This window comes from Onychostruthus taczanowskii, unplaced genomic scaffold (assembly GCF_017590055.1).
Source record: "Onychostruthus taczanowskii isolate IOZ18803 unplaced genomic scaffold, ASM1759005v1 scaffold3, whole genome shotgun sequence".
NCBI classification, from domain to species: Eukaryota; Metazoa; Chordata; class Aves; order Passeriformes; family Passeridae; genus Onychostruthus; species Onychostruthus taczanowskii.
This window is the reverse complement of record NW_024500349.1, coordinates 6986422-7013527: the sequence shown is the minus strand read 5'-3', so window position 1 is coordinate 7013527 and position 27106 is coordinate 6986422. Positions and strand designations below refer to the sequence as shown.

The 27106-nt window shown below is 36.5% G+C and overlaps 1 protein-coding gene across 1 annotated transcript in view; it reads right to left on the bottom strand.

Annotated features, from left to right (window-relative positions):
• PLXDC2 (plexin domain containing 2) overlaps window positions 1-27106 on the bottom strand; it is a 255664-nt gene that overhangs the window by 111627 nt on the left and 116931 nt on the right. Inside the window, exons 3-4 of the mRNA XM_041408679.1 lie at window positions 7286-7432; window positions 2424-2493 (exon numbers count right to left, since the gene is read on the bottom strand). Coding sequence (XP_041264613.1) covers window positions 2424-2493; window positions 7286-7432 — 217 coding nt within the window. The remainder of the gene's footprint in view (window positions 1-2423; window positions 2494-7285; window positions 7433-27106) is intronic.

Sequence of the window (27106 nt, the reverse complement as noted above, 5' to 3'; positions counted from 1 at the left end):
GCATGTGGAACATGTATTCATCTTCTGTTATTATAAATCATTGGTGGTGAAGTGTGATGCTTAGCCTAGCAACAAAATTTGCAAATATATCTAAATTATAACACTTTTAGAGAGTTAGTACAGAAATAAACCTTTATTTTCCTGCTAGATGAATTTAGGAGCCCTATAGTTGTAATAAAGGTTGCATCCTGACAGAAAGATTTACAGTTACTGAGCTTTATCAAGACAACATTTTAAAATCTGTTATTAACTAGATCTTTTTCATGCTTAATTTTGAGGTGGAAAAATCATGGAAATGCCCATGGAAGACAAAAATATCTCTGTGCTAATGTCAATGGTGTACATTCAAAGGACTGATTTTAAAGTCGTATTTAGCTTGACAATAATCCCTAGATCTATTTACAGCAATAATATTTTATTTAGTCCAAATGGAGTAAAAAGCAAAGCATAATTAGCAGCCAGTGTTCCATTAATAGCAAGAGAAAAGAATCCTGCAGAGCTGCAGTCATTTCTATATTCTGACTTTTTTTTTAAAAGAAAACAAAAGACAAAACCACTTAAATTCCTCATTTACTCTGTATCAAAAGGAAAAAAATATGTACCTCACAAATTGCTACTACATAGTTCACTTCATGAGATTAACTTTTATTCCAGGTCTTTTGGGTCTACTGGAGAAACTGGTCAGAGCAATAGATTAGTGAAAGTGGTAAAAGTAGTAAAAATTCAGATATTTTAAATTTAAATTCAGATATTTTAAATTTTTAATTAATTTAAATTTTAAATGAGAAGGCTCAGCAGAATGACCACACAAAAAATTACTTGAAGAGAGTGAACTTTGTGAAATTTTAATGAACCAAGCACAGTAGTAAGAATAAGGGGAAATTTAGAGGATGAACCCTGCTCCCACCACTGCTGTTTTAGCTTTGCAGGCTCTATCCCATCTTTTCGTGCTACACGTGATTCGTGTAGCACGAAAAGATGGGATAGAGCCTGCTTGATTTTGGCAACCCGTCAGAAACAACTCCTCTAATAAAAAATACAGAGCTAGGCATTGATGATCAAGCACCAAAATGAAACTAACAGCATAGCAGAATGGAAATCAGAAAAATCTCAAAAACAGTGTTTCTTGGCTCGTCTTATCCAATTCAGCATCAAAATGTTATTGCTGATCAAGAAGAGAGAACAGATACTGAAGTCACTTCATAATTCTGTATTCTTTTTTATCATTCTACTGCAAATCACTTTAATATCAGCCTTTATTTACCTTTGTCCAACACTTGTATTCTGCTTTTGTAGCAAAATGGAGATCCTGATGGGGAGCATGACAGGAATCTCTGTTACAGTTCACACTCTTGTTGAGACACTGTCTGCAATTCTATCCCGCTCTTTTTGTCATAACCTCCCCATTTGGAACTCCAGTGGGACACGGATATCCCCTGATCATGTCCATCTGGACCCCATAGCAAGAGAAGGAGAAACTTTGATCAGGGACAGGTGGAATTGTTCCTGATGATGGTGGCTCCTATTTCTGCCTGCTTGTCCTGCCACATCTCTAGGCTGAGCACCACCAGCCAGGGTCCATGAACTTGCTGAACATGTTCAAGGACCAGAGGATCCTCTGGGCGTGCTCTCCATGATGCTGCCTTTTGCCTCCCTGTTTTCAATTTTTTACTATTACTTCTCCTTCTTTTTCTCACTTGTTGTCTTCCACATCATCTCCTTTTCCTCATGTTATTAAAATCAAATTGTCTTTCAAGGAGTTGGAGTTGGGAAGGGAACAGAAGGAGTTGATGGCTGTTCCCAGCACAGGAGATTGGTGCAAACAGCAGCCAGCAGCAGTGTGAGGGAGAGCCCCAACTGTGAGCCATCATTGCTGCCCAGAGCTGCCAGGCTGGGAGCTTGAGCGGGCTCTACCTCCCTTCTCACCACACTCCTCTCATGGAAAGAGGGGGGATGGAACATTTTCAGAGGCTGCACCACACCGTGACAATGCTCTGAGATGGGTTTGCCTTACAGGTGACACATACCATACTTCTAGCAGCACTTCTGATCTTTGGGCAGGAAATCCTCTCCCCTTGTGCAAGCAAACCCTGTCTCCCCCCTGCTTCTGGCTCCAGCACTCTCACCTCCAGTGCAACTGCTAAACACACATACTCCTGAGTTCTGGGGTAAATATCTAAACAGAAAAGGATTAATGCTGTAAAGTCTTACAATGAGATGGGTTTATAACAGTTCAACTTAAATGCTGGAAGTTTTTCATCACATTGATATTTTGTGATTTTCTTTTTGTGGACAGGAAAATTTCCTAAATAAAAGCTGCAGTTTATCTCTTGACATATACAAGCAGGGATAAAAAATGTTTCAAACAGCTGCAAGAAACTCTTCTCATCTTACTCAAAGTAAATGGTTAGAAAGCTACTTACCCCCAGTTGCCACAGTAATTTCACGTAGAAAATGTCCGTAAAATGGAAAATCAAAGGACAGGTTCACTCTCTGAAATGAGTAACAGCAGAAAATAAAATCAATATTGAGCAGAACATTAAGAGAAAAAAAGACAAACAGTCATCCACTTCAAATATCTCTTTCATTGCCTTTTTTTGTTTCTCACTGGAGCCTTGTTATTCTTAATTTGGAATTCCCAGTAGCTAACAGGAAAGAATTCTAAGGAGCACTTAAATACTTAAAACAGTGGATCATTATAACAGCAAAGTTCAGAAAAGAAAATACATGAACAGACATTGTAACTCAATCACAAGAATCAAATTAATAAAAGATTTGTAGAGTTTCTCCTTAAAAAACGGTTGCTTTAACCTCTTTCATAAAAGGACCCATCAATACCAAAGGCCTTAGCAATACCTATGTTTTACAGAATGCCTCCTACTTTGGCTGCTGGCTTTCTGCTGCTCTGCCACACGAGCCTTCAGACTGAAGTGCTGTCTCTGACATCCTGCTGCTGCCTGGGAGCTTGTCTGATGAAGGCTGGTCACTGGAAGGCAATTCCTCCATCAAACCCATGACACCAATCCCTAAAACTCTCTATACTGTCAGCTAGGAGATGGAATAAAGAAATATTCAACAGAAGCAACAATAAACTCTACTTAACCTACTTACTGAAAAATAAAATATAAAAATAAAATTTTTAAAATAACCTTTTTTTTTTTCTCCATCTACCTACAGGTGACTATCCTCTATCAGCTGAATTCATAGCAGAGAATTGTAATTTGGAGAATGAACTCTTCTCAACTAAGCTCACTATAAAGCAACATTCAAATTCAAACTCATTTTTCCTCTCTGCCTATGGCTTTATCTTTTTCATCTATTCCATTCTGTTCCCAAAGCTCAATTATTATTGTGGCCACTCATAATTATCACCTTGTGTACTACCTGGTTAAGCTCTGGATAAATTAGTGGTCATGGCAGAAAGGAGTGCTGAAATCTCAGCATGGTCTTTTCACTGTTTAAATGTAATATCCTGTGAAAAACACATCTCTTCCACAATGGTCCAAACAGTAAATATGAAATGAGCATTCATTCCTTCTTTTGGAGGATTTACTGCAGTAAAAACTGGTGTGAAGATGACTCGTTGGTGACTGTCCCTCAACTGTAACTTTTGATGACTCCACTTAAGAAATGGCAACAGCCCAAACATTTTGAAAAAGTGGAGGGGAAGGAAGAAGAAAAGTACTCATGTCTTTGTATTCCCTCCCATTATTTCTGTTCTGTATTTGTTATTTTCAGATTGTATCCAAGTACATCTTCTCTAGGAAGAATTATATTTACATCACCGAGAAATGTTTAAAGAATTATTTAGCATGAAATTAGCACTTGAAGACTTACAGTAACTTTCAGTGTTTGGAAGGGGATGGAAAGATTTGCTTTCCATTTAAATGGAAGACAGAATTATGCCAGGATTTATTAGCACTTTTTTGTTTGTTTGTTTTTAATTAGAATGCAAAATCCATTTGCAATGTGTTAATTGGACTGAGTAGGTTCTAATGACCTTTTCTGTATATACATAAATATGGATGTACAACTGAACATTTCTAATCAAAAATGGCATATGCAAAAGACAGCACATGAATTAACTCACACAAATATTATTTCACCATGTTCTACAGCTTTCACTGCTGAAGTGTACACTACATCTATGAGTGCACTCCATTTAAATTATGTCCTTGCTCTACTAAACATAATTTGAAGAACTCTGTTGAAACTACCAATATTTTGACCAAACTTTCCCTCTTTCCTTTATATGCCATCCTCCATTTTACCTTTTCACTTTCAATCAAAGTAACCATTGAACTACTTCAAATGAAAACTGTGCCCCCAATCTGTCTTCTAAATGGCTATAATATAAACATTAGTATAAAGATGTTTGCAACAAAAACTTGGTCCCATTTCCACTCAAGTCTGATATAGATCTCTCACTGACTTAAGTCAAAATGTGATACCTTAAATTCTGACAATGTAAAAATGTTTAACATAGCCAATTTTTTAGCACAATACTGTAATAACCAACATGATTTAAGTATTATTTTGAAACACAATATTCTAACAGTCACTAAAATTTTGATTTTATTTTGATGCTAGAAAGCATACCTCATTTTAAACAAAGAATATCAGAATTTTCAATTCACTGAAATAAAAAATGTTCTCTCCATGCATAAGTGAGAGAATGGACTGGGAGAAAAGAGAGTTGTCATCCCAAGTGTGACATATCCTGTATTCTAGTTCAGTGTTTGAGTAATCAGCTCTTAGATATCTAATTTAAACCCACTGAATATCAAAGCCACCTCTAAAATTTTATTATATGATTAAGAAGATGGTAGCAATATATTGAAAAAAAACCACCTCTACTACTAGTGTTATAAATCCTGTACTGTTAGACATTTTTATTGTTCCATTAATATATCCACAAAAAATACTGTGCTGTTTATAAAATCAAACCATCTCATGAATCCTCTCCTGGATTCTCTCCAGTCCTTATGACTTTTCTTGTAGAAGCAAAACAAACTTACAGCTTCTGGGAATTCTCAGGATTATTTACTTACAAATGAAGGAAAAAACACAAAGTGAGTGTAAAATTGTCAGCATTCGAAGAATCTCTGACATTGTAAATTAATTCCTTAATATTTAGCATGTGATAATTTAAGTCCTGGTTCTATTGTCAAAGTGGAGAATAATATTTAGAAAATATAATGTAAATGATTGAGTGCAAGATGTGCAAAATGGTCTTTTAAAAAGAGTAATGAAAAGGCTTATAGGAGAGAAGGTAAGAGATTGCTGCTGAGGTATGTATGATCTCAAAATATATGACTCTGCAGTTGTACAGCTATAAAAATCACATCTCTCTGTTAAACAACTTTGTTGTGTAGTACGTATGGATGTTGTTTACTTGGACACACACATACAAAAAATCAATTATAGATGCAAAAATAAGGAATAAAACCTTACAGAATTACTCTGGTACTTTTTAATCCTTTGGGGGGACATGAAACAGATCTGAAAAAGGGGTCTTTAAAACTCTATGTAGATATGGATGCAGCCACTCTAGTTCATTGTCCAAGATATTTGGGTAGGCATGAAAAGAGATGGATATCAGTGTGCTAAACAGGGACCAGAGCCTTCTCTGCTGGAGCCGGAAGAAAGGCAGAGGGGGCATCTGACATTCAGAAGAAAGGTCTTAAACCACTTGCTTTTATGAGAAACAGTTGAAGACCTCAAGCTTCCATTTGTCATGCTTAATGGTCCTCTACCCTGACCCCACACCAGACCAAAAATACAGCCTTGTTCAAGCCTCTAATTTAATAACTTCAACAAAATGTCCCCCTTGGGATGGACAATTTAGCTGCACAATCTCAGGGATCCAATTGGAAACAAAAGTGCTTACAACAAAGACATGGAAGAGTGTCATCTTTACTAATCATTAGACGTGTTAAAATTTTTAATTTATACATTAGCTTTTCTTTCAGCATATTTCCATTTTTCCCTCAACACAGAGCACCAGGATACCACATAAAGTAGACAAGACAGACAACAGAGGTTCTCACTACCTCAAGGTACCCTTGATGTTCTTTTTTTCTCATTAGAATTAAATTGTCTTAAGAAAATAGCTGATACACTGTTTTATTAAGTGTACCCCAAAGATCTATAACTGTCTGAACCCTCTGCATTTGCATTATCCCTGACTGCCTACATTCTTTTAACTATGAAGGATATATTTTTTGAATTGGACTCTCTGTCAGTTACATGTGCTGGATTTATCACCTCACTCTGCTTTCTATATTCTGACTTAAATACCACAGTATTTCTTTCTGCTGCCTTTTGCATTCCTCTGAGCAATCACCTAGTTTGTGCCAGAAAACAGTTTAACTAAGGAAAAGATGAATTAAACTTGTGCTTTCTCTCAGCTTTAAAACTGTTAAACACATCTGCATCTTTAAAAACTGTACAACTTTTAAGTAAGGCATTCACTAGATTTTGTTTTAAACTGCCAAAGCCCAAGGACTTTTTTTTGGGTCTAAGTTGCTGAATGGCTGAAACAAGAGTCTCTTCAACCATAGTTCTGAGCTGTAATTTTTTTAAATTTAATTTATGCTAATATTGGCTCTTCTATGTATTCAGCTTCTAGCCACGGGTGAGAATAGAGAATACAATCTCTAAATCATACGGTATTTGCTTCCATTTCTAAGTGTGTGAGGCCATTATTTTCATACCCACCTTACAAGGAGCATGACTACTATAAGTTAAATATGATTGTTATTTACACTCCAGTTTATTTATTTGTTGATAACCTAAAATTGTGATCACATAATTTCTTTTACTATATGACATTCTCATGAGCTTTATCAGTTGTCCCAAAAGGAAATATAAGAATGAAACCTCATATAAAATCAAAATGTAAACATGCCACATACATTCCATGAGAGACTTAAAACTTCATCAACTTCATCCTCAACCTAGCTCTTTGACTATTCAACTCTACAGCAAGATTCCCTCTGATTTTGGCAACAGAAGTGGTTTACCATTTGATAGTTTGTGATCTTTAGGAACAGAAGAAAATTTTAGATATACTTGTAAAGGCGTCTCTGAAGGACTGTTACAGAATGTTCAAAAAGTTCAAAGAATCACTTGATAACAATAGTGTTAAGACTTCCACAGCTTAACTAGAATTCAAAGACATAGCTCTATGAACAATAGTCATGATACATAGTAATACTCCTGTGTGGATCTCTGGGGAAAAATATCCATGTTAGTCAAAGAAGAAAATGATAAAATAACTTACTGCTGCTTGACGATGGGTATTGGAAAGGATCCCGTGAATCTTTACTTTGTCCTTCTCCATTTGGTCTATATTGACCCACAAATCCCGGCTGGTAGAATCATAGGGGCCATACGTCCTTGATGTATAATAATTATGATCTGTATCCTCCTGAAAAAGGGAAAAAAACACAGAAAACCCCCCAGATTATAATGAAAGATGCACCTTAGTTTTACATAAAACTCACTCTTGAAATACTGAGTTTTGTTGCTCCTCAAAGAGCCTCAGCAATGAAGAAAAAAAGAGTAAAAATTGTAAATGTTGCAGAGATAGCTCTGCTCCTAACCACTTGCAGCTGACAAGGCAGTTACCTCATGCAATCATCCTATATTATGATTGTAATGTTCACTATCCCAAGTACCAATCATACAGGTTGTGTAATAACCACATCAGTGAAATCTGTGGCTAAATGTTTGGTGTCTTTTGAGGCAAGATGGACAGTTCCTATAACAATGGCCACACTCTAATGAACCCATGAGAACTATTCACAGATAACACCTTAAAAAATTTGTAGTTTTTGATATTTCTGAACATAAGTCACTATATAAGAACATCCAAAACATTCCTAATAGCTGTAGGCTTACAATGTCCTGTTACTTTAAATCTCCAAAAGTCTGGTTTACTGTAGATTTGCCCCTCTAAGACACACAAATATATACATATTTGTAGAAGAAATCTTCCTAATTCTCAAGGTTTTAAAAAACACAGTAGTTGCTGTCATGCTCCCATCACAGCAAATTTTTGTTAAGGTTAATTACTGTGAAGGTCTCTATCTTCCTATCTAAGACCGAAAAAAAGAAAAAAAAGAAAAAAAATTGTTTGGTCTGAGGCAAGAAATGAAACTCATCTCAAATTCCCAGTCTTCCTTTACTCAAACCAAGCTTTTGCAACCACAAAATATTTAAATCAACAGCATTGCCAGCTTTCTGCTGAATAGCTACTAGTAATTCTATAAAAGTAGTACATGCTAGAATTTCCTCATTTCCTCCCCTTCTAAAACAATGTAAAAAGCCCCCAAAGCCTTGATGATAGAGTTTGAAAATTAAAATAAACTCAGCAAATAAAAAGTACAATACAAAATTGAAGAAGAGGACTTGGATTTTGGAATTACCCTAGTGATGAAGATGTTTTCCTCCTGCTGTACCTTCTGTATCCAGTCAGCTATCCAGTCAGCCACATGGGAGTACCCTCAAATCAGGCTGTGCTGCCAAGCAGACCTGACATCTTCCCACATCCCCAGGTCATACACAACCCATTCCTATTGACATGATCCTGAGCTGGAGGCACATGTGGCAAGGACTTAGATTCTAATGACATCATTCATGTCCTAGATTAAACATTGACCATAAATCCAGTTTCAGCTGGATTTGACCCTACATTAACACCACTACTGATGCATCTTACTTTACCTGTTGCAGAAATAATCAGACTATTGTCTCCTGAACAATTTCTGTGTCTTCTGCTGTATTTTGCATGCCAGGATGTACTTTATATGTCCAGTAAATCTCAGTAACAATTCTGAAGCAATTTCTAATAGAATCACCAACTCTAGGTTAGTCACACAAGTAAACATAATTAAAACTATACTGTCAGGAAGATGACAAAAGCCAGCCACCTTACCAAATTCTTTCCTCCTTTAATGGTCAACAGAAACAGTTACTGCTGTCATGCATACAACAGAGGTACTGTAAATTAAAAGGTTTTGAAAACAAATATATATATTCCCAGTCCAATTTATCATTCTGAAAAAATTTCTTTAGTAAATAATGGTCACATTTAAGGCATACAATATCTCAAGGAAAGAGCTCCAGAGACAAATAACAAATAATTACCACAACAGTTTGTTTCAGATAAACATGCAATATTTAAACTATAGTCAAAACTGTGCAAAGTTTTTTTGCATTTCAATTTTTTTAAAATGTGGCTAATAAAGCTACCCCAGTTAATTTCTTATACCTAAGTCCCCACCTCCACAACTAGAAGGCTCTAACACTGAGCCTAGTTGGTAGATCTATAAGAATGTTTTAAATGGTATCTTGACCCACGCCTAAAGCAGATTCATGATACAGATTGTAAATCAAACACTTAAATTATAGCCTTCAGCTCAAGAAGGCACTGTATGAGGAATTGTTTATGTCTACCAAATTTTGTGTATAAAAAGTCTTGTTTAGTATTTTAATCCAAGTTAAATAATCTTAGATTATTTATCTATTCGGGAAGGAAACACTTGAATGATAGAAGGAAGACAGAATTCCTCTTCATAGGCTTCATGCAGATGTATTTTATGAATATACTATTAATTATTCCTCTCTCCCATTGTAATTTTTCTTAATCCCATCTGTAAATTTACAATCTGAAACAAAAAGGCACATGCAGCTAACTACTAAAGTAGATGTGAGCAGCTTGGGAGCTCCAAATAAGGAGAGGATCCAAGCTTCTGTTCCAAGTCATTGTTTTCATAGTTCCTAATTTGCATTACCATGGAATTGAAATTCTTGGAATCTTTAATAGAAATTATTTTATTGGTATCATTAGATACCTACAACTTTTCATTCTGTCAGACCTGTTTATATTCTTTGACTGATTGTACCTGCTTCATAATACATTCCATTCCCTACAGGTAGCTGCTATACAAGAAGTTAGAAAAATGTTTAAGAAATTTTACTGAATTTGCATGTAAACTACTCAATGAAGAAAATAATTTTATATATGAGACAGATTTAGAGCTTTACTGATAATTAGAATGATATAAAGATACAATTAAGAAGAGGACAACTTTTCAATATCTATTAGTGACACAGAAGCATGTTACTGAAAGGAAAGCAGAGAACATATCCTTTACTACTCCAAGAAAGCTTTTCTTTTTTCTTTCTTTTTCAGGTATTTGGGGGATATGAGCATTATCTCACACTGGAGAGTGCAATTCTGTCCACATTCTGTTTGTATATGAAGCACATAGCACCTTTCTTCTATGGAACAGTACAGCATTAAAGCAATGGATTTTCCCAGATATTCTTTGCACCAGCTGTGAGGATTACTGTGGCAACCTTTGTGACTATAAAGGGAATATTTATTAGAACATCTCTCATAACACTTTTCTTCTGAGGAAATGAGTTATTTTTAACCTCAGGCAATACTTGATGCTGAGTTGCCACCTTATTGTTGATTGTAGAAATTAATTTCTTAGCTTTCACAAACGATATTGTCTGATGACACTTTGAATATATTCCCATACTTCTCTAAATACAACTAAATTTCTCAACATTTTTCTTTAAATACTTGGTGTTCAGTATGTTTTAAAACTCAAAGTCTTAACATCCATTCCACACATTAGATATACAGATAATCCCAAACACAGTCTAAATGTCACATACTTATTTCATCAGTAACTGCTGTTGCTTAACAGATTAAGGCTTCCAGTGTGTGATGTGATCTTTCACAATCAAGATAACATAAAGTAACTATATGTGATATTTAAAAGTAACAACTACATTATGATTCTGACATTAGTTCAAATTATTAACTGGGATTCTGGCCAAAGATAGGCATGTACCATAGTACCAAAACAAACATGAAACTAAAAAGCTTCCTCTCAGTGAGTCCTGGGTTGCACGATGTGGGTGGGCATATGTATTCTACTCCCATCTGTTAGAGGTGGGGTGGTTATCTTCTGTTAATTGGGCCATTTTCTTTATCTCTTCCATGACCCATCCTCCCTCTGGGGATATATCTTCTGTTAATGGGCCACTGAGTTTCACTGCATGACTGATAAAATTACATCATCCCGTTGTGAGATGCTCTGCCCAGTGGGAGGAGCCAAGCATTCCTACCTGGATATAATCTGAGATTTGGAACACCAAGGCAGCCTTTTCCACTGGATTTCCAGAGGAAGACCAGGCCCATCTACACCACCACTGGACCTTCAGAGGAGAACTCCACCCTTCTACAGGATCCCTGCTCCAACAGAACCTCACCTGTCACTCCAGGAGGACTGCAGCCACCATTTAATGGGACTGCTGCCAAGACCCTGACCCACAGGGTGTCAGGTGGTATTCTGACTCTGTCAGTGTTGTTTTGTGTTACTGCATTGTTTATTTTATTTTTATTTTCTTCCCTAACAAAGAACTGTTACTCCTACTCCCATATCTTTGCCTGAGAGCCCTTTAATTTCAAAATAGTAATAATTTGGAGGGAGGAGGTTTACATTTTCCATTTTAAGGGAGGGTCCTGCCTTCCTTAGCAGACACCTATCTTTTCAACACAAGACACAATGGAGACACCATGATTCTATGATGATACAATCACATAAGTAAACATGTGACTTTTTAGATTTAATTCTTTTCCTGTCACATTTTTTCTGTAACAGATATTGAAAAGTAATATAAATCTCTAGGAGACAGAGGGTATTATCAAGCAAGATTTAGTAGTAAGAGTTGCTGTTGAATCCAACTGCATGAATACTTTGTTTTTAAACACTGGATTCAATTAAATCCAAACCACAGACATTACTGAACAAGAAGTTCTGCCATCTCTCAAGCTCTCTCTGTGTAAGGCTATAATTGAAGGAAACTAATAACTTCAACCAGAGAAAAAGCAACTAGGAATGAGCTCTGCTGTTGCACAATAGTATGCTGTAGAAAAAGACTTTCCTGAGAAAGGAAAGGAAGACATCCACAAGGCAAATTATTATGGATCAGCCAACCAGATGGCCATTCCATTTCAGCAGATTGTTTTGGCTACCTTTCCCCAGTACTGGAACATTGTTTGTGACATTATCAAATCATTGTTTGTGAAAAATCAATCAATTGATTGATCAATCCATCCATCAATCATCTCATCCAAGGATCCTTATCATCACATCTCCCTTATCAAGTGTCATGAATTATTGCCAGATGCAATAGAAGCCATAAAGACTGCATTTAATTTGATAACTGTTGTCCCTTTAAATATGCTACTTAATTGAAATTGCATTTCCAGCTTCAACTGAGATGACAACATAATGTAAAAACTGTGAAGCCCTCAAGGATATAGTGATAGACTTTATAGATACTTAACTTTAGCACTATGAATGGAAGGTCTGGTATCTGATTTTTAACAAAATACATTAACAAATTGCTCAAATATTGCCAAACTCAGACTAGGTTTATTTTTAAATTAACTGAAATTTCTGCTAATATTTGGCCCAAAAAATTAGTTCCAAGAAAATTTATCACCAATTACTAATTTCAGTCTTTACTTCTGAATACAAACATTTCTACATTAATAGTCTATGAAATTAATCAGAGAATTGTGTTTTCCATAAAGTGCACTTGTAGACTAAAATGAAAATACTCTTGAAAGAAGAAAACATGAAATTCTATATTTTAAAACAGACTACTTTTCAGCAAAAAAGCAAATTATCAATACTCTGGATATTTAGATAAAGGAAATAAGCTAGCAATTACAATAATTTCCCTAAGGAATAAAGCAGTCCTGGCAATCAATTTTGTAGACCCAAAACACCCTTTCTATTTAAATAAGACAAAAAACAATGTGCCCCTGCACACATACAGCCAAAACAGCTTCCTCAAAACTACTTTTCTCCAATCACATGTAATGCTGGCTACTCTCTTATGGTACCTCTGCCTATCACAACAGTAAAATACAGCCAAAAGTGACTTCTGAATTGTTTCAGACTTTTGCTAGAAGATCGTTTTTAGATTTCTGAGCACTATTAATCCCCACCAGCTAAAAGCAGCCCAAGGGGGAGAACAGAGGTGACAGCTTTGATAGGACTTGAGCCAGCTCTGCATTGCAGGTGATGTAAAGCCTCTTCTCAAGAGCACGTTTTTGGGCCCTGAGAAGGGGAAAGCGAGATGCATGGTCACACTCTGCATTGCCTGGGCAGGAGAAGCATGTGTGTATGGTGTTGCAACTGATTTTCCTCATTTATTCACATTTTCTTTAGGCAGACTCTGACAGAGATGGGGGCAGGTGGCAAGGACATATGGAGAATATTCCTAGTATAATAGCCATTAGCACAGGAGATGACACAGTACAAGAGAGGATCACCCATCCTGAGATGGGGTCCTAGTGGGAAGATTAAGGCCAGGGGAAATGGGGATAGAGACACTATGCTTTCTGCTGCCACAGAGCTCATTCTAATATAATACTGTAATTACAATCATAACATAGCAATGCTATTATTTACAGATTTGTAGGATGTGATAATCGAAGAACCCTGAGGAATACTTAACTTGAACTGGCCTCTCAAAACATGAAAGCTCTAATTTTGGTAGGTAAGGTACATGTAGATTACAGCATAGTCTTACGGATGATATATATATAGGGGCTGCTGCTTAGGAAGCATGGTTGTTCTGAGCTGCTCAGAATTACCAATTTCATAAGCACTTTACATCAAGGATAAACTCTCTACTGTTCAATTTCTTAACAAAAGTCTTTGTTCTGTACTAATCTACTGAGGAAACATGCAATTTAGTGAAGTGCTTTTTCAGTGACTTGCTGCTTTCATAGTGACAAAGCTCCAATCTGCTGGGTTTTCTTTTTCGTTTTTTTAAATGTCTGATATGGGGCAAACTAAGGAAATATACATACATACATACATATATATACACACAGATACATATATATATACACATACATACATGTATATATATACACATACATACATATATATATACATATATATATACACATACATATATATATCTGTATATATATATATATGTATATATATGGGCATAGCGTACATAGTTGACATCAACCTCTGGCTTGTGAATATCACGTTGATGACAAAAACCCTAGCAAAATCCATTCTGAACAGCTAATACAATGATATAATGACTAATGAATGAGAGAATGAGAGGAATAATAGAAGAGGAGATTCTGTATCTGAGTGTTTTGGTATTAAAATGTCATCTCACACTATATTCTCCAAGAAGAGGCTACATGAGTACTCTGCAGAGTGCTGAAAGCCTGTTGTGTGTGTGTGCAGTAGTCCTCACACTCAGGTTTTCAATAGGACCAGTATGGAAGTCACTTTGCCCAGAATCTCACAGATTTACGTCCAGAGGTTGTTATGGTAAACACTAAATGCTGTCATCAGCTGGGATGAAACAAAAGATTTATCCCACGTCTCTCCCCCCATGCAGACACAAGGCTTTACGCGGCTCTGTAACAACTTAAGTTCCCAGGTTTTAAACTGCACTTTACTGAGCTCCTGACAGCACCTATAATGGAGAGTCACATATGCTGACAGACATTCTGCAAGAGAAGGATGCCATAAAACTGTTATTAATCCAAAAAGCCATTTTGTCTTTGCAGCTTAGTGAAAAGTCAATGTGGAGTCACTGCCTTTTCCATGATATTCAGCTTCTTTTGAAAGGAAGCTTCCCTCTTGGGGACTGCTATAAAACTGTCAGCCTATTTAGGGGTCATTACAGTAGGCTTATAAAACCCTCTGGACTGTCTTGTCATATGAGAAAAGCTTCAAAAGAGCAAAAATCTCTCCAATGCCATACTTAAGAAAGGAAAAAAGCCAAATCACTAGTCACTCAAAACCCAATTACAGTAGGGAAATATTTGTTATGCAGTTTTGTTCCTGATTTGCTGGAACAAAAGTGTGAGAAATGATATTCTGAAAATGCATCTTTATTAACTGCTCTGTGTAGCATCCTCTCCACTAAAAGAAAATAAAAAGAACCATTTCAATACAATGCCCAAAAATGTCTAGCAGAAATTTTATTTTTGTGTAATTATGACACAGGTTTTAGAGTTTATATTCTCATTTTTAGATATGTTTCATGAACCCTTCATGACTGAAGGGTTCATGAAACTGAAACTGTAAAAATGACTTTTTGTAAACATGAAAACCTATCTGCCAGGACTAGACTACAGAGCATTAGTGGTTATGACCCCACATCTGTTACCAGCTCCAGTCTTGGGGGCCTATGACTCCAGATAATACTATAAATAACCACATTTTTGTCAAGTTAGCTTTTACACATTTAGTATTTTAGTCTTTTAAAGATCCACTTCCTGTGTGGAGTATAACAAACAGTGTGTTTCTGAGCATATGTACTTTGACCTACTTACAGCCACACTTGGGCATTTTTTTTCCTCCCCCTAAATATGTATTATACACCCCTTTTTTTTTTTTTTTTTTTTTTTTTCATCCCAGTATTAGAGTAACATTAAATTCTCTGTAGCCTTTGTATTCCCCCACTGTACATTCAAATGCTGGAAGATGTAAGTCATCCTTATTTCCTGTCCTTTGACATTTCTCTATTGGAAGAGATGCGAAGAAAGCAGCAACCAAGACCTAACCAAGAGCCCTGAGGCCTCACGTGAGGAGCGGGAATGGCAAATATAATTTGGAATGGAAAATGTTACAGATCTGAAGCATTAACTTGATATTGGCAGGTATAGTTTGTAGTTGATCAAGGCTTTCCATAGAACAGTGCAGGAAGTTGCCTCCATGCTCACTGGTATGAGATGCAGTTCCTAAGCTGTTGATACTGTGTTTCAGGGATCCATCAGGGTTTTGAGCCAAAATTGTAGGGCAATCAGTTGTAGGAACATATATGATCAATCAAAGTTGATACAGGCAGGAGCATGGGTTAATTAATGCAGTAGCATTTTACCTATGGGGATAAAGCTTATTCTGAAGCTTTTAAAGGTGTCCCACACACACCTCACTCAGCACCAGTCTTTGCCAGAGTCATGCTGTTCAGTCCAGCTGTGTGCTGGTGAGCAGATAGACTGACCATGGTCATCAGAGAACCTGAGCAACACAGGACAAACTGCCCCACCATGGCTTCCCTGGGGAACACTAGTTTTAAACAGATTGCAAACAAACTGGTAATTTATTTAGCCACAGAACTTTCTAGTTTAGCTCTCATGCACAACACACATGAAGCTTTAGTTACTAAAACATGGGACTGGCTGAAATCTGCAATCAATATGCAAAATTTCAAAATCACTGTTCATGGCTTACAGAGAAAGAGTGATTATGAAAGTGGTTAGAAATTGCTTCTGCTCTTTTCTTTGGAAAAAGTATGCATTTTGCTTTATTCATGTCTTTTTCTGTATACATCTGTAAGAGCATTTCCATCTGGATGGTGTACACAAGAATATTGAAAAAAAACGTTATGTACAGTTTTACCAAACTGTTATCACCAGCCACATTTCTTAAGGACTTGTCACAGAAATGCTTATTTATCAGATCTTGCAGTCACGCTCAATAAAATAAATAAATCCCTTGAGAACTCATGTGCCACAACTCTAAGACATCATATTTAATTGAGATGCTTGATGAGTTACATGTTGTCTAGACAGGCGTGTCCAAGTTGCTGCCTTTGCCTGACATCAGGCTCCAAACAAGATTTCTGCCGAATATGCACAGTTTTGTTTTTTTTTTTAAGAGGAATACTCCATGCATTTCACAATTACCCAGACAACATCAGGATGCTAAATAATATCTTTCCTCTGTTATCTCTGAAAAGTACTCCCTTCAAGTTAACCTAGAGTGCTGTTGAACAAATATTTCAAAATTATACCAACACATTGTTTTAGTTTTGATGTTATTTTTTCTTGTGTCTAAATCTCTATTACTCATCCAGAGGAGATTGATCCAAAGTGGAATGTTGCATAAACCTGTGTTTCCTTTTTTTGTCTTTCCTCTAAACACAGGACACTAAGAAGATAAATCACAAGGCATTACAGAATTACTTTTGACTTGAAAGGTGTCTTTTGACAATTTCAAGCAACAGAAGGGATGCAAAACATCTAAGCACTGAAAACCAGATAAAGACATGAGATTTTACTTGCGTTTCAAATCAATATTTTTTTACTGGTGTGGGGTTGGGGGCATGGCAAGTAAGATAGGGAGAGGGGAAAAGAAAAGAGGAATCTCAACATTTTGACCTTGATACAATGTATTGGTATATCTGTAAAAAAAAATCCAAAACAACAAAAAACCTATTTTATCCCTTCAGACTTCAGATAAAAAAAATAGGTAGATGAGCAGCATGTTATTTGGTGTGCAGGTTGGATACTTCAGTGCAGCAGTCTACCCAGGAACTGGGTTTGTAAGCATTCGTTATCAGAACCACAGATCTATTAAATGCTGTCAGTGATTTACCAGCTCCTTCAGCTCCACTTTAGAACAATCCAAACACACACTTTAACTGCACTGCCTGCACTGACCATGGATGAGATCTAATTACTAAGCACTGGAGGAACCCAAGGCCATCTGAAAACCGAAGACATGATTCAGGACCTGCAACTGACCTTTATCCTACAGGAGCAGCAGTGGACCATTCAGTATAACCACAGCCTAAAATGATATAATATAATTATATAATATATATCATATAATAGCTATATGCCTGTAGCTAGGCACCTTTCACCTTAATTTTCCACCAACTTTGACCACAGAATAGTTTGTATTAGAAGAGACCTTGTTCCAATTCCCCAGCCATGGGCAGGGACACTTCCCACTAAACCAGGTTGCTCAGAGCCCATCCAACCTGGCCTTGAAATCTTCCTGGTATGAGTCATCCAAATTGCTCTGGACAACCTGCCCTACCATCCTCATGGCAAAGACTTTTTTGCAAATATCTCATCTAAACCTCTCTTCTTGAAGCCATTTCCCCTTCTACCACTACATGCCCTGGTGAAAACTTGTACATTCCTTGTCTATGCCACAGGCATCTATACTTAGCTTTCCAAATGGAAGAAATTCCAATTTCTACTAAAAAAGAAATGCACTAACTGTACAGACTCCAGCATCTTTTTAGCAATCACAGACACCTAATATTTCGTATAAATTCATGTTTGTTATTGGAACAGTATACAGATGTGTACTATCCTTCATTGAATGTTTACATTAGAAACAAAACCTGTGCAGTGTATTTAAGAAATTACCTTGATTTCCAAAGTGATGGAATAATATGCTTGATATAAGAAAAATCAACATTGTATATATTGTTAGAGAGTAAATGATCAAATCAAAATTCTATTTCCAGGTTTATTGAAAAAAATTCTCAGGAATGAATTGCTGTTTCTTTCAACTACATAGCCAGTAATTTTGACTCAACAAAGAGTTGGGGGGTTTGTTTTCTAGACAAATAGGGACAGTTGGGGGCACTAGCTTATGACTTTGGAATGAAGATGTTCCAAACATCCTCATCACACTTGCTATAATCCACTGTGCCAGCCAATATAATACCCCCTCAAAATGAGCACCCACCAAGTTGTTGACCTATGTAAGCCAGATCTAAGCAGTAGCACTTTGGAGCCAGATCATGTCTGTTCTAGCACTGCAAGACACTTTTCATACACCAGAAGAGAGGCATCCATATTTTGCCTGGAGCAGAAAGAACCCGAGAAACAGCTTGCTGTGTTATCTGTGCTGGAGCAGAATACCTCTGAGAGATCTTGGCACTTCATCCCTGAAGACATTTACTGCTCTGCCTAGATGAGATCAGACAGATAGGATTTCCATCTGCAATTTCTCCCTCTTCCTACTTTTGTTGCTAAGGTTACAGAAAGAATGCTCAGAAAATGATGCTTTATTTAAAAATGGTAGTAGGAAATTGTGAAGAATTATTCAGCTTACTACAAATGCATGAAGCAAACCTCCACTAGCCACATCACATCTCTCTAACTTTTAACTGTTGTGCCATGTCTGCTATTCTTTTTGGATTTTTCCTCCTTGTAATTCACACTGTAATTTGCTGCACACTCTCCAAGATCTCCTATTGCCAATTTTGTTTTCCAGAAATAAGTATACTGTTTCCTTACTAATGGTCTGTGAACACTTAGACATGCTGCACATGAATGCATGCCAGTGTTATAGAAGAAAGAAAAAAAACAAATAAATCCCTGGTATTTCCATTAGTTATTTCTGTTCTGTGTATGAAATAGTACAGCTCCTAGAAGTGTTTCATCAGCATTTTCTTCAGCAGTTGAAAACATTTAACTGGCATTTTTGGAAGAATAAATGCACATTTTACAAAAGTAACTTTCTTGACTCTGATTCCCCTCTTGGTAAAGATTTTGAGCATTAGCCCCATTTATTATTCTCTTTGCAAAATCTGTATAACTCATAAAATCACAATGAGGATAGATCATTGACTTTGGCATAAATACTAAATTTACAGAGTCACAGGAAGTGTCTGACCAAATCTGAAACAATGGACCCATCTGTTTACATGCCATGTTGTTACTGTTTTGGGATAACAGATAATTGACTTTCCTATATTAAAGAAGCATGAAAGATTTGGAGAGACACTGAGTAATCCATCAATGTCAGCAGAATTCCTGCAGCTTTGAAAATCTATCCCTAAGGACTGGTACTATCCAAACTGGAATTGTGTGGCTTAGCCTGACAACTTTTTACTAACCTACCCAAATTCCTCTGCACAAACAGCTTGGTAATGTATTCACCCTCACTCCCTGCTCCAACCAACTATGCACAATTTGCTGAGTGCTGTTAAATTAGCCGAGGCTGTTCACTTTGCATGGATAGAAATGACCATAATCTTCTGCCTTTTGCATGACCAAATTGATACAAGTCTCCTCTCTTGAGGACACTCCAGGTGAACATGGTGAAGAGGGTCAGAAAGGAAGTGTCTGGGAAAGGAGAGACCTTCCCAGCCTTCACAGCCACACTAATATTCAGCTTCACAAGTTGAATCTATTTTCAGCAAACCCTGCAAGCAAGTGCTGAGGCATGTATGACTGAAATAATTAATTCAGAAAGTACAAGGTCTGTGGATTCTGCTCATAGCTCTTTTCAGTCATGAGTTCCACTGTTCTGGAGTATGCTTTAGGAAGTTGGAGATGAAGGATATGGAAAAGTAAAATATTATCAATAAGAAAATTTAAAGGCAGATGCCATTGAATTCTGAATTTCCTGTCTCCTTCCTTGCTATTCTCATCAATGTGTTAAATTAAATGTCTTTTGTGCCAATGTAGCTAAGCATGGGGAAATGAACTCAGGATTACAGTGGAGTTCTCTTGTTTAAGGATGGGGAAGCTAGTTTCTAATTCCTTTCTTTCCCTGTCCTCTCCTCCGAAGCTTAAAGGAAATGGAGAATTAATCTTTCCTCCAGCTTCTTCCTCTTTCAGCTATACCTGAGTTATTAGCAGAACCATCACTTCTTGAGTTTAGATTGAGAATATTGGAAACTTAGGCTTATTACTACAACACTTTTTACAGAGTTGGTAATGCATTAAGTGCAGCTGGACATTGCAGTAAGACCCAGTAAAATGTTAAGATGACCTTGATATAAGTAAGCAATCAGTATATTCAAAAGCAAAAGATATATGAGGTGTTTTCCTAGTTTGCCATTTTGAAACAGAAAGCCTGGAAAAAAACAAGACAGTAATATTTCAGTCTGCTGGCTGGCTAGAAAGTGTGACACCACTGGTAAAAAACTGTAGGAAATAGTGAGTAAATTAATGATTATTCCTGATTCTGTTTCTAATTGCAGGTGACATTTTTTGGTGTAATTTAGCAATAGCAGAGAATTAGGAAATTTTGTGTATGATCTGTGCTGCTTTCCAGACTAATTCACTTTCTGGCTCTTCTTTATAATGATTAAAAAATATCAGTTAAATACTAAATTTAGCAGTAATTTCCAGACATTTTCATTTGTCTTAGGATGTCACATGAAGAGAAAGTTCAAAAATTTCCCTAAGATCACGTAAAAAAGAAACATTTTTTTTTCCCTTGACTCAGTTTGAAAAATGTATATTTTATTTTTGTGTAAATAAATTACATTCTCTGTCTTCAAAGTAACAAGCTAAGTTTCTAAAATAAACTCTTGAAAACTGTAAATAAAAACATTTCAAAATGACAATAACAACCTCTACAAAAGAAAAATACAGCAAGAAAATTCTATACAACTTAGCTTTCAATTACTATATCAGCTATATAATTTAACACAAAATTTTAGCTCTCCTTCAACAAAAATATGATAACCAAACATTCTGCTAAATGGAAAACAAAAGTTATATCCACAATGGTTTCAATGCAGCGGCACTGTTTCAGCATATCCCAAGATCCTTCCTCCAATACATCCTTAATCTACACTGTAACTTTCAAGCTGCCAAATAGGAAAACAATAACATGATATTTAACTTAATCTAGTAAATGGATACCAAAAGAAGCACAGGAACAGCTGGACTCCCTTAAGTCAAACATCTTCATATGACTGGGAACTGACTGGGAAAGAAAATTGGACTTGATGATCCTTGTGGGTCCCCTCCAACACAGGATATTCTATGATTCTGTCTGTGTGATGCCCAGTAAGCAGAGGGGACCCAGAGCAAACAATGGCAATTCCGCATTTTCCCTAGGGTCCAGTAATCTGCCCTTCAGAAACTCCCTTTGTGTTTAATAACCCGTGACAAATTTGTATTCCAAGAATTTGCCTCATTCTGTAAATTTTGACATCCACAACTTTCAGTGCCAATGAGCTTCAGAGCTTTTGCAGTTTCATGATGTGGAGTAGAAAAGAATCATATGGGACATTTGTTTAATCCTCTAGGACATTATGGAAACAACAGGGACGTGAACAGCACATATTCCAAAGGAGACTTCTGGATTTAAGTTACGCTGGCTTAAAGGCTGCAAGACATCTGTGTTAGAGGTACAATTGATGTGGCCCAAGGCAACACAAGGTAGGGCCTGAAATGGCTGAAAATCTGATCCAATGCCACCTTCAACTGTAAAACCATGTATTTTAGTCACAGTTGTTTTAGCCCTGGAAGTTCCAGGTCTGCACACTAGGCAACTGAAGTTTGATCAAAAATTGTGAAAAATATTGCAGGCCTACTGGAAAAGCCCAGATTTTTCCTCCTTCTCTTGAATGAGTCATACACCAGAAATCACACATACACCAAAAATCACATGATATAGTAATTATTAACTGTGAACAAGAAATAATTATACATGCCTAAAAATGAAATAAGAGTGAATATAAGTTTTGTTATGATAAAGATTTTGCAAGTAGACCTGAAAAGCTTCAGCCATGTAATTAAATCAATTAAAGTGCATTTCTTGACTTAGAACTTTAAATTAACTTTAACCAAAATCTAATGTTTCCCTTATTTCAGTTAAGAGCTAAATATTATTTGAGCTTGATAATATAGTCTAGAATCTGTTCCTAAAATGAAGCCACATCAGAAAGTAGGTATCAAAAATAAAACTGATTGTTTTTTTCAGGTTTTTAATTCGTTTTTCCCCCCCCGACTTTTGTAAATACAAATTTCATAACAGAAGTATTGTTCTTTTGTTCTCTAAAGAAAGAGCTAATTCTTGTTTTGCAAAGCTTCATTCCTCCTCACTTATATGTTAAAATGCTTAAACTGAAACTTAAAATCTGGTTAAACCTTTGTACTGAATATGTATTACTTTGGTATTTCATAATCTGCATCAAAATGTGACTAGACACTACGAAAAGAATTCTGTCCTAGTGGTGGAGGGATCAATAGCATCCCTGATATTATTAAACTACATAGTTGTACAATAAATGTTGCCCATAGAATAAACTTGCACTGCTGAGGATCACTGACAGGGGAAGGAAGATACAAATACTATTTAAGATAAATATTTGAATTATAAATTTAAAAGGTAAGTAAGCAGGCAACTTTACACAGGCAATTAAAGGCTCTAAAAATTGCAAGTCAGAAAACAGGTTTTAGAAGTAAAGGGGGACACTGTCATAGCTTAGGATGAGGAAAAAGAACAGAAGTACTCATTAGACTGTGATAATAAGGATTTATTTTCTTAGATACAAAATATGGTTGTTAGTAACTTGGAGGGACTAGGGTTTCAGAATGCAATGTTATTAACACTGCTCTTTGTAAGTCCTCCAAATGCAACTGGCATTAAAGCATTGGGATGGGAAGAAAAGAAAAAAAAAATAAAAGCAGGAACAAAACAGGGGTAGGCTTGGCCAAACTGACAGCTCACTATGAGACTATAATACTCCTTAGTTTTAAGGCTTCCCTTTCACATGGACAAGTTTTTCTACTTTTAATACAGTGCATTAGAGAAGTAATCGCAGAATTGCCTTATCATTTGTCCAGCTGAGGAAAATTTAATCTCAACTATTTATTTTCTTCCTTGCTCAGACTTGCAGTGGGGACACAGCAATGGGCATGCTGACACTGCTGTCAGTAGCTGAGAGTAATTGCTCTCAAATCCCAAGGGCTGTAAAACTCAATCCCTTCTGTTGTTTTTGCCAGTCAGAATCAGACATCTTCACTTCCATGAGTGACTGGGCATGATAAGGGAGAATCACTCTTTTGGGCAGAAACTCTGGATCAGAATGCAAAATCCAGCAAAAGACTTTTTTATCAGTAGGAAACCCACAAGTGTTGTTTCAATAGGGGCAAGATGCTTTTCAGGTATAAACTACAGGTGCTGCTAAAATTTACATTTCAAACAACATCTAGAGACAGTAAAGAAAGGACAAAAAAACAAAGGGTGACTTCAGCTGGCAATAACCCTATTTCAGTTAAAAGCAATACACAGCAGGAGATATCAGTGACATCCACAGGAAAAAATTAATTACTTTAACACAGAAAAAAATTGCACTGAAATAGCCTCAATTTTCTCTGCTTGCAAGTAGTATGTTAGGTGGGGTGGAGAAAATAAGATACAGTTGAATTTGGTTTGATTTAGCGTGCTGGTCTTTGCTCAGAACTGAATCTTCTGTCATACAGCAGCAATCATTCATTCTGTTCTAAGACTTTATATGAAAAATTATGTTTTTCCTCACATTTTTGCTGGTGCAAAGCAATAAAACTTTACTGCACTCAGCCCAAGCTTGACTATGATTTAATCTCTTATTTTATTGCTGGATTTATTTTTGGTATTTGAAGTTTGTGAAAGACTATTGTTTTGATGTAGTATCTCTATACAGTGGCAACAAATTTGAAAGTAATTCACATGATCTAAAGTTATTCTGCAAAGTTTTTCACCTTCTGCTCTTGCCAGTGCAAGCTATATATCAGACACTTCTCCAGTTCAATTTCTCTGTATTTTTCTTGCCACTGTTTTACCCAGCACTGATGTGACTGCAATCACAAGAAAGATCTGTGATAAAGAGACGAAAGCTATACATATAGAGGGAGATTCTGTTCTGAATGGAGCTAGACATAGCCAAAAATCATAGGAAACCACTTGAAAAGTTATGCACATTTTAAACTATGGAAAAATTGTCATGCAACATTTGTGCAATGCACAATTGTATATTAATGCATTAGTTGTATATTATTGAATTACTAATCCTTTTCCAGTTCTCAGTAGCCAGACCTGCATTAGCAAACACTATGACAAAACAGGAATGCATTTGTGGATCCTTTAGTGGTGAATATTGGGGAACCAGCATCCAGAGGAGATTCATTTCAGAGATCAGCTTCTTCCTCAGTAATGCAAAAAACAAACAGGCAGCAAGAACCTTTGGTATCCACCTTCATTATCTGTATGGCCACAGGCCTTTGAGAATTGATAGAACTGGTCCCATCACCACCATGAAGTTGAGTTTATTTTAACAGTATTAATACAAATCTACTTAATAAAAGTGAGTGATTATGGAGCATAGTTTTATTTTACAAGAATATATGCAGAAACATAGTATATTTATCTTATTTCTCTCCTTGCTTGAAAGCAGACATGCCAAACTACGCATATTCAGGGAGATGTATTTTCACACTCGCTGCTTTTACAAGGGCTTACAGTGTTTGCAGCAACAAATTCCACCTGACACGTTGCATTTCCTAAGCTTTATTTAGCATAAGTAAAAGACACTTCTAAATGTCCTGAGCCCAATAAAAAAAAGCAGGATATTAAACAACAAGCAAACACCCAAAACAACCTTGACCCTCAAAACAGGAGAGAAGAATCTTAAGAAAGATGTGAGGGAAAAAAAGGAAAGCTAGGCTTGAAATCATGATATTGTGAAGTCCCAGAAATCTGAGAAACAAACTTTCTAGAAAGAAGAATTCCGATAGTCCCAAAGTTATTCCAGGCAGGCTTTAATGTTTGGCTTTGTGACCCTTGGGAAGAAATATGGCTTAGCCTCAGATGCTCCTATCTTCAATGGAGACCTTCTGAAATTCTCATTTGCCATGAAGCCAAGAAGACAGCTTGTTGCAGCGCATCACCAGAACCCTGTATTTTGGGGCAGCCCCTTAGAGCTGGTTTAGTTGGCTGACAGCATCTTGCTTTACCTGTCCAAGGCTACCTGATTTGGGGATTTCTCTCAGACTATAACATTTGCACTCATCTGTATAAGATCTCATTCTTATGCCACTATTTTATCCCTCTTCAGAGCTTTCTCTCTCTTTAGCTATTTGATATAATGGGAATGAAAACGTAGTAAGTCTCATATAATATGACCCTCCTCGGCCTTTGAGCTCTAGAATACCAATTGCAAATAAAGCAAATGGGACTAACCTCAATCTTGGGAGGTCTTTTGGATTTGCAACATTATAGTCTCTAATTGGCATGCCATAATAATCCTTCTAAAATAGGAGGAGTACTTTCAAGATAGTAGTACCATTTTAAGAGTGTTATATATTAATTTTACCCTATAATTTATAGTTCGCTATCAGGGTTCCTATCTGGCATGCAGCAAAAACTTGTTTATGTCCTTTTGTTTTGGCAACATCCATCCTTGTGGGTTTGTGCCACCACAACATTCCTCTTCTCCAGCAACACAATGGGACTTGGAGTTCTTATCTTCTTCTTCCCCAGGCCCTGCTCTTTTCTGAAAGCCCAGCACATCAAATGGTCATAACCACTGCTTCTTCTAGTCTCTGCAATTTAGTTCAAGACCAGTTCAAGAGAACAGCTTACCTTAAAAAAGGCACATGAATGTGTATATAATTTTGTATGAGTCCTTTCCTGAATCACAGTGCCAAACAAATGCAGGAGACAAAACAGAGATGTGAAGAGAGACACCTGGGCTCCCTGGTGGCTCCAGTGCTCCAGTTTTTGGACCAGAGAGGTTGCACCCTAAAGAGAACCTCACCATTTTCATCTTTCCCATGCATAGGAGGAGGTCCACCCTGACTACTGGAAAGGTGTGAGGAACCAGTCTACAGTGCACTTGCATGAAGAGCTTCAGAAGATCTGCACTTCATGCTCCCACTCAAGCAGATGTTAAAATAACCTCCAGATCAGGGCTGATGGGGGATCCAGTGAAGCTACAGAACAATTCCAGTAACTCCAATGGGAAAAAAATTAGTCAAAAGTGTCATTATCTTAAAATAAACAGCAACTAAGGAACTAAGATGTGCTCCACACAGGTTTGATTTTATCACTTTTTACCTTATGACTATATGGACTGATAACTCAAGTAATATTTAATTTTAAACAGTGTCCAGAAATTTCTGCCTACTGCCTTTCTTCCTTGGCTGTTTTTTTTTTTTTTTTTTTTTTTTTTTTTTTTTTTTGGGTTTTTTTTTTTTTTTTTTTTTTTTTTTTTTTTTTTTTTTTTTTTTTTTTTGTGGGTTTTGTTTGTTTGTTTTATTTATTTTGTTTTGGTTTTGTTGTTGTTTTTGGGTTTTTGTTTTGTTTTGGTTTTTCTGCCAAAAAAAGAAAAGGAATGGATAGAGGTGAGAGAGAAAGTGTTTGGGTTTATAAAGCTGGAGAGAAAATAAACTCATCATTATAAAGGACAGCAAATACTATCAAGTGAAAACTTGCTCCTCCTTGTCAGTCTTCATATTAAAGAAGTCTGCATTTGCATGGTAAGCCTACAA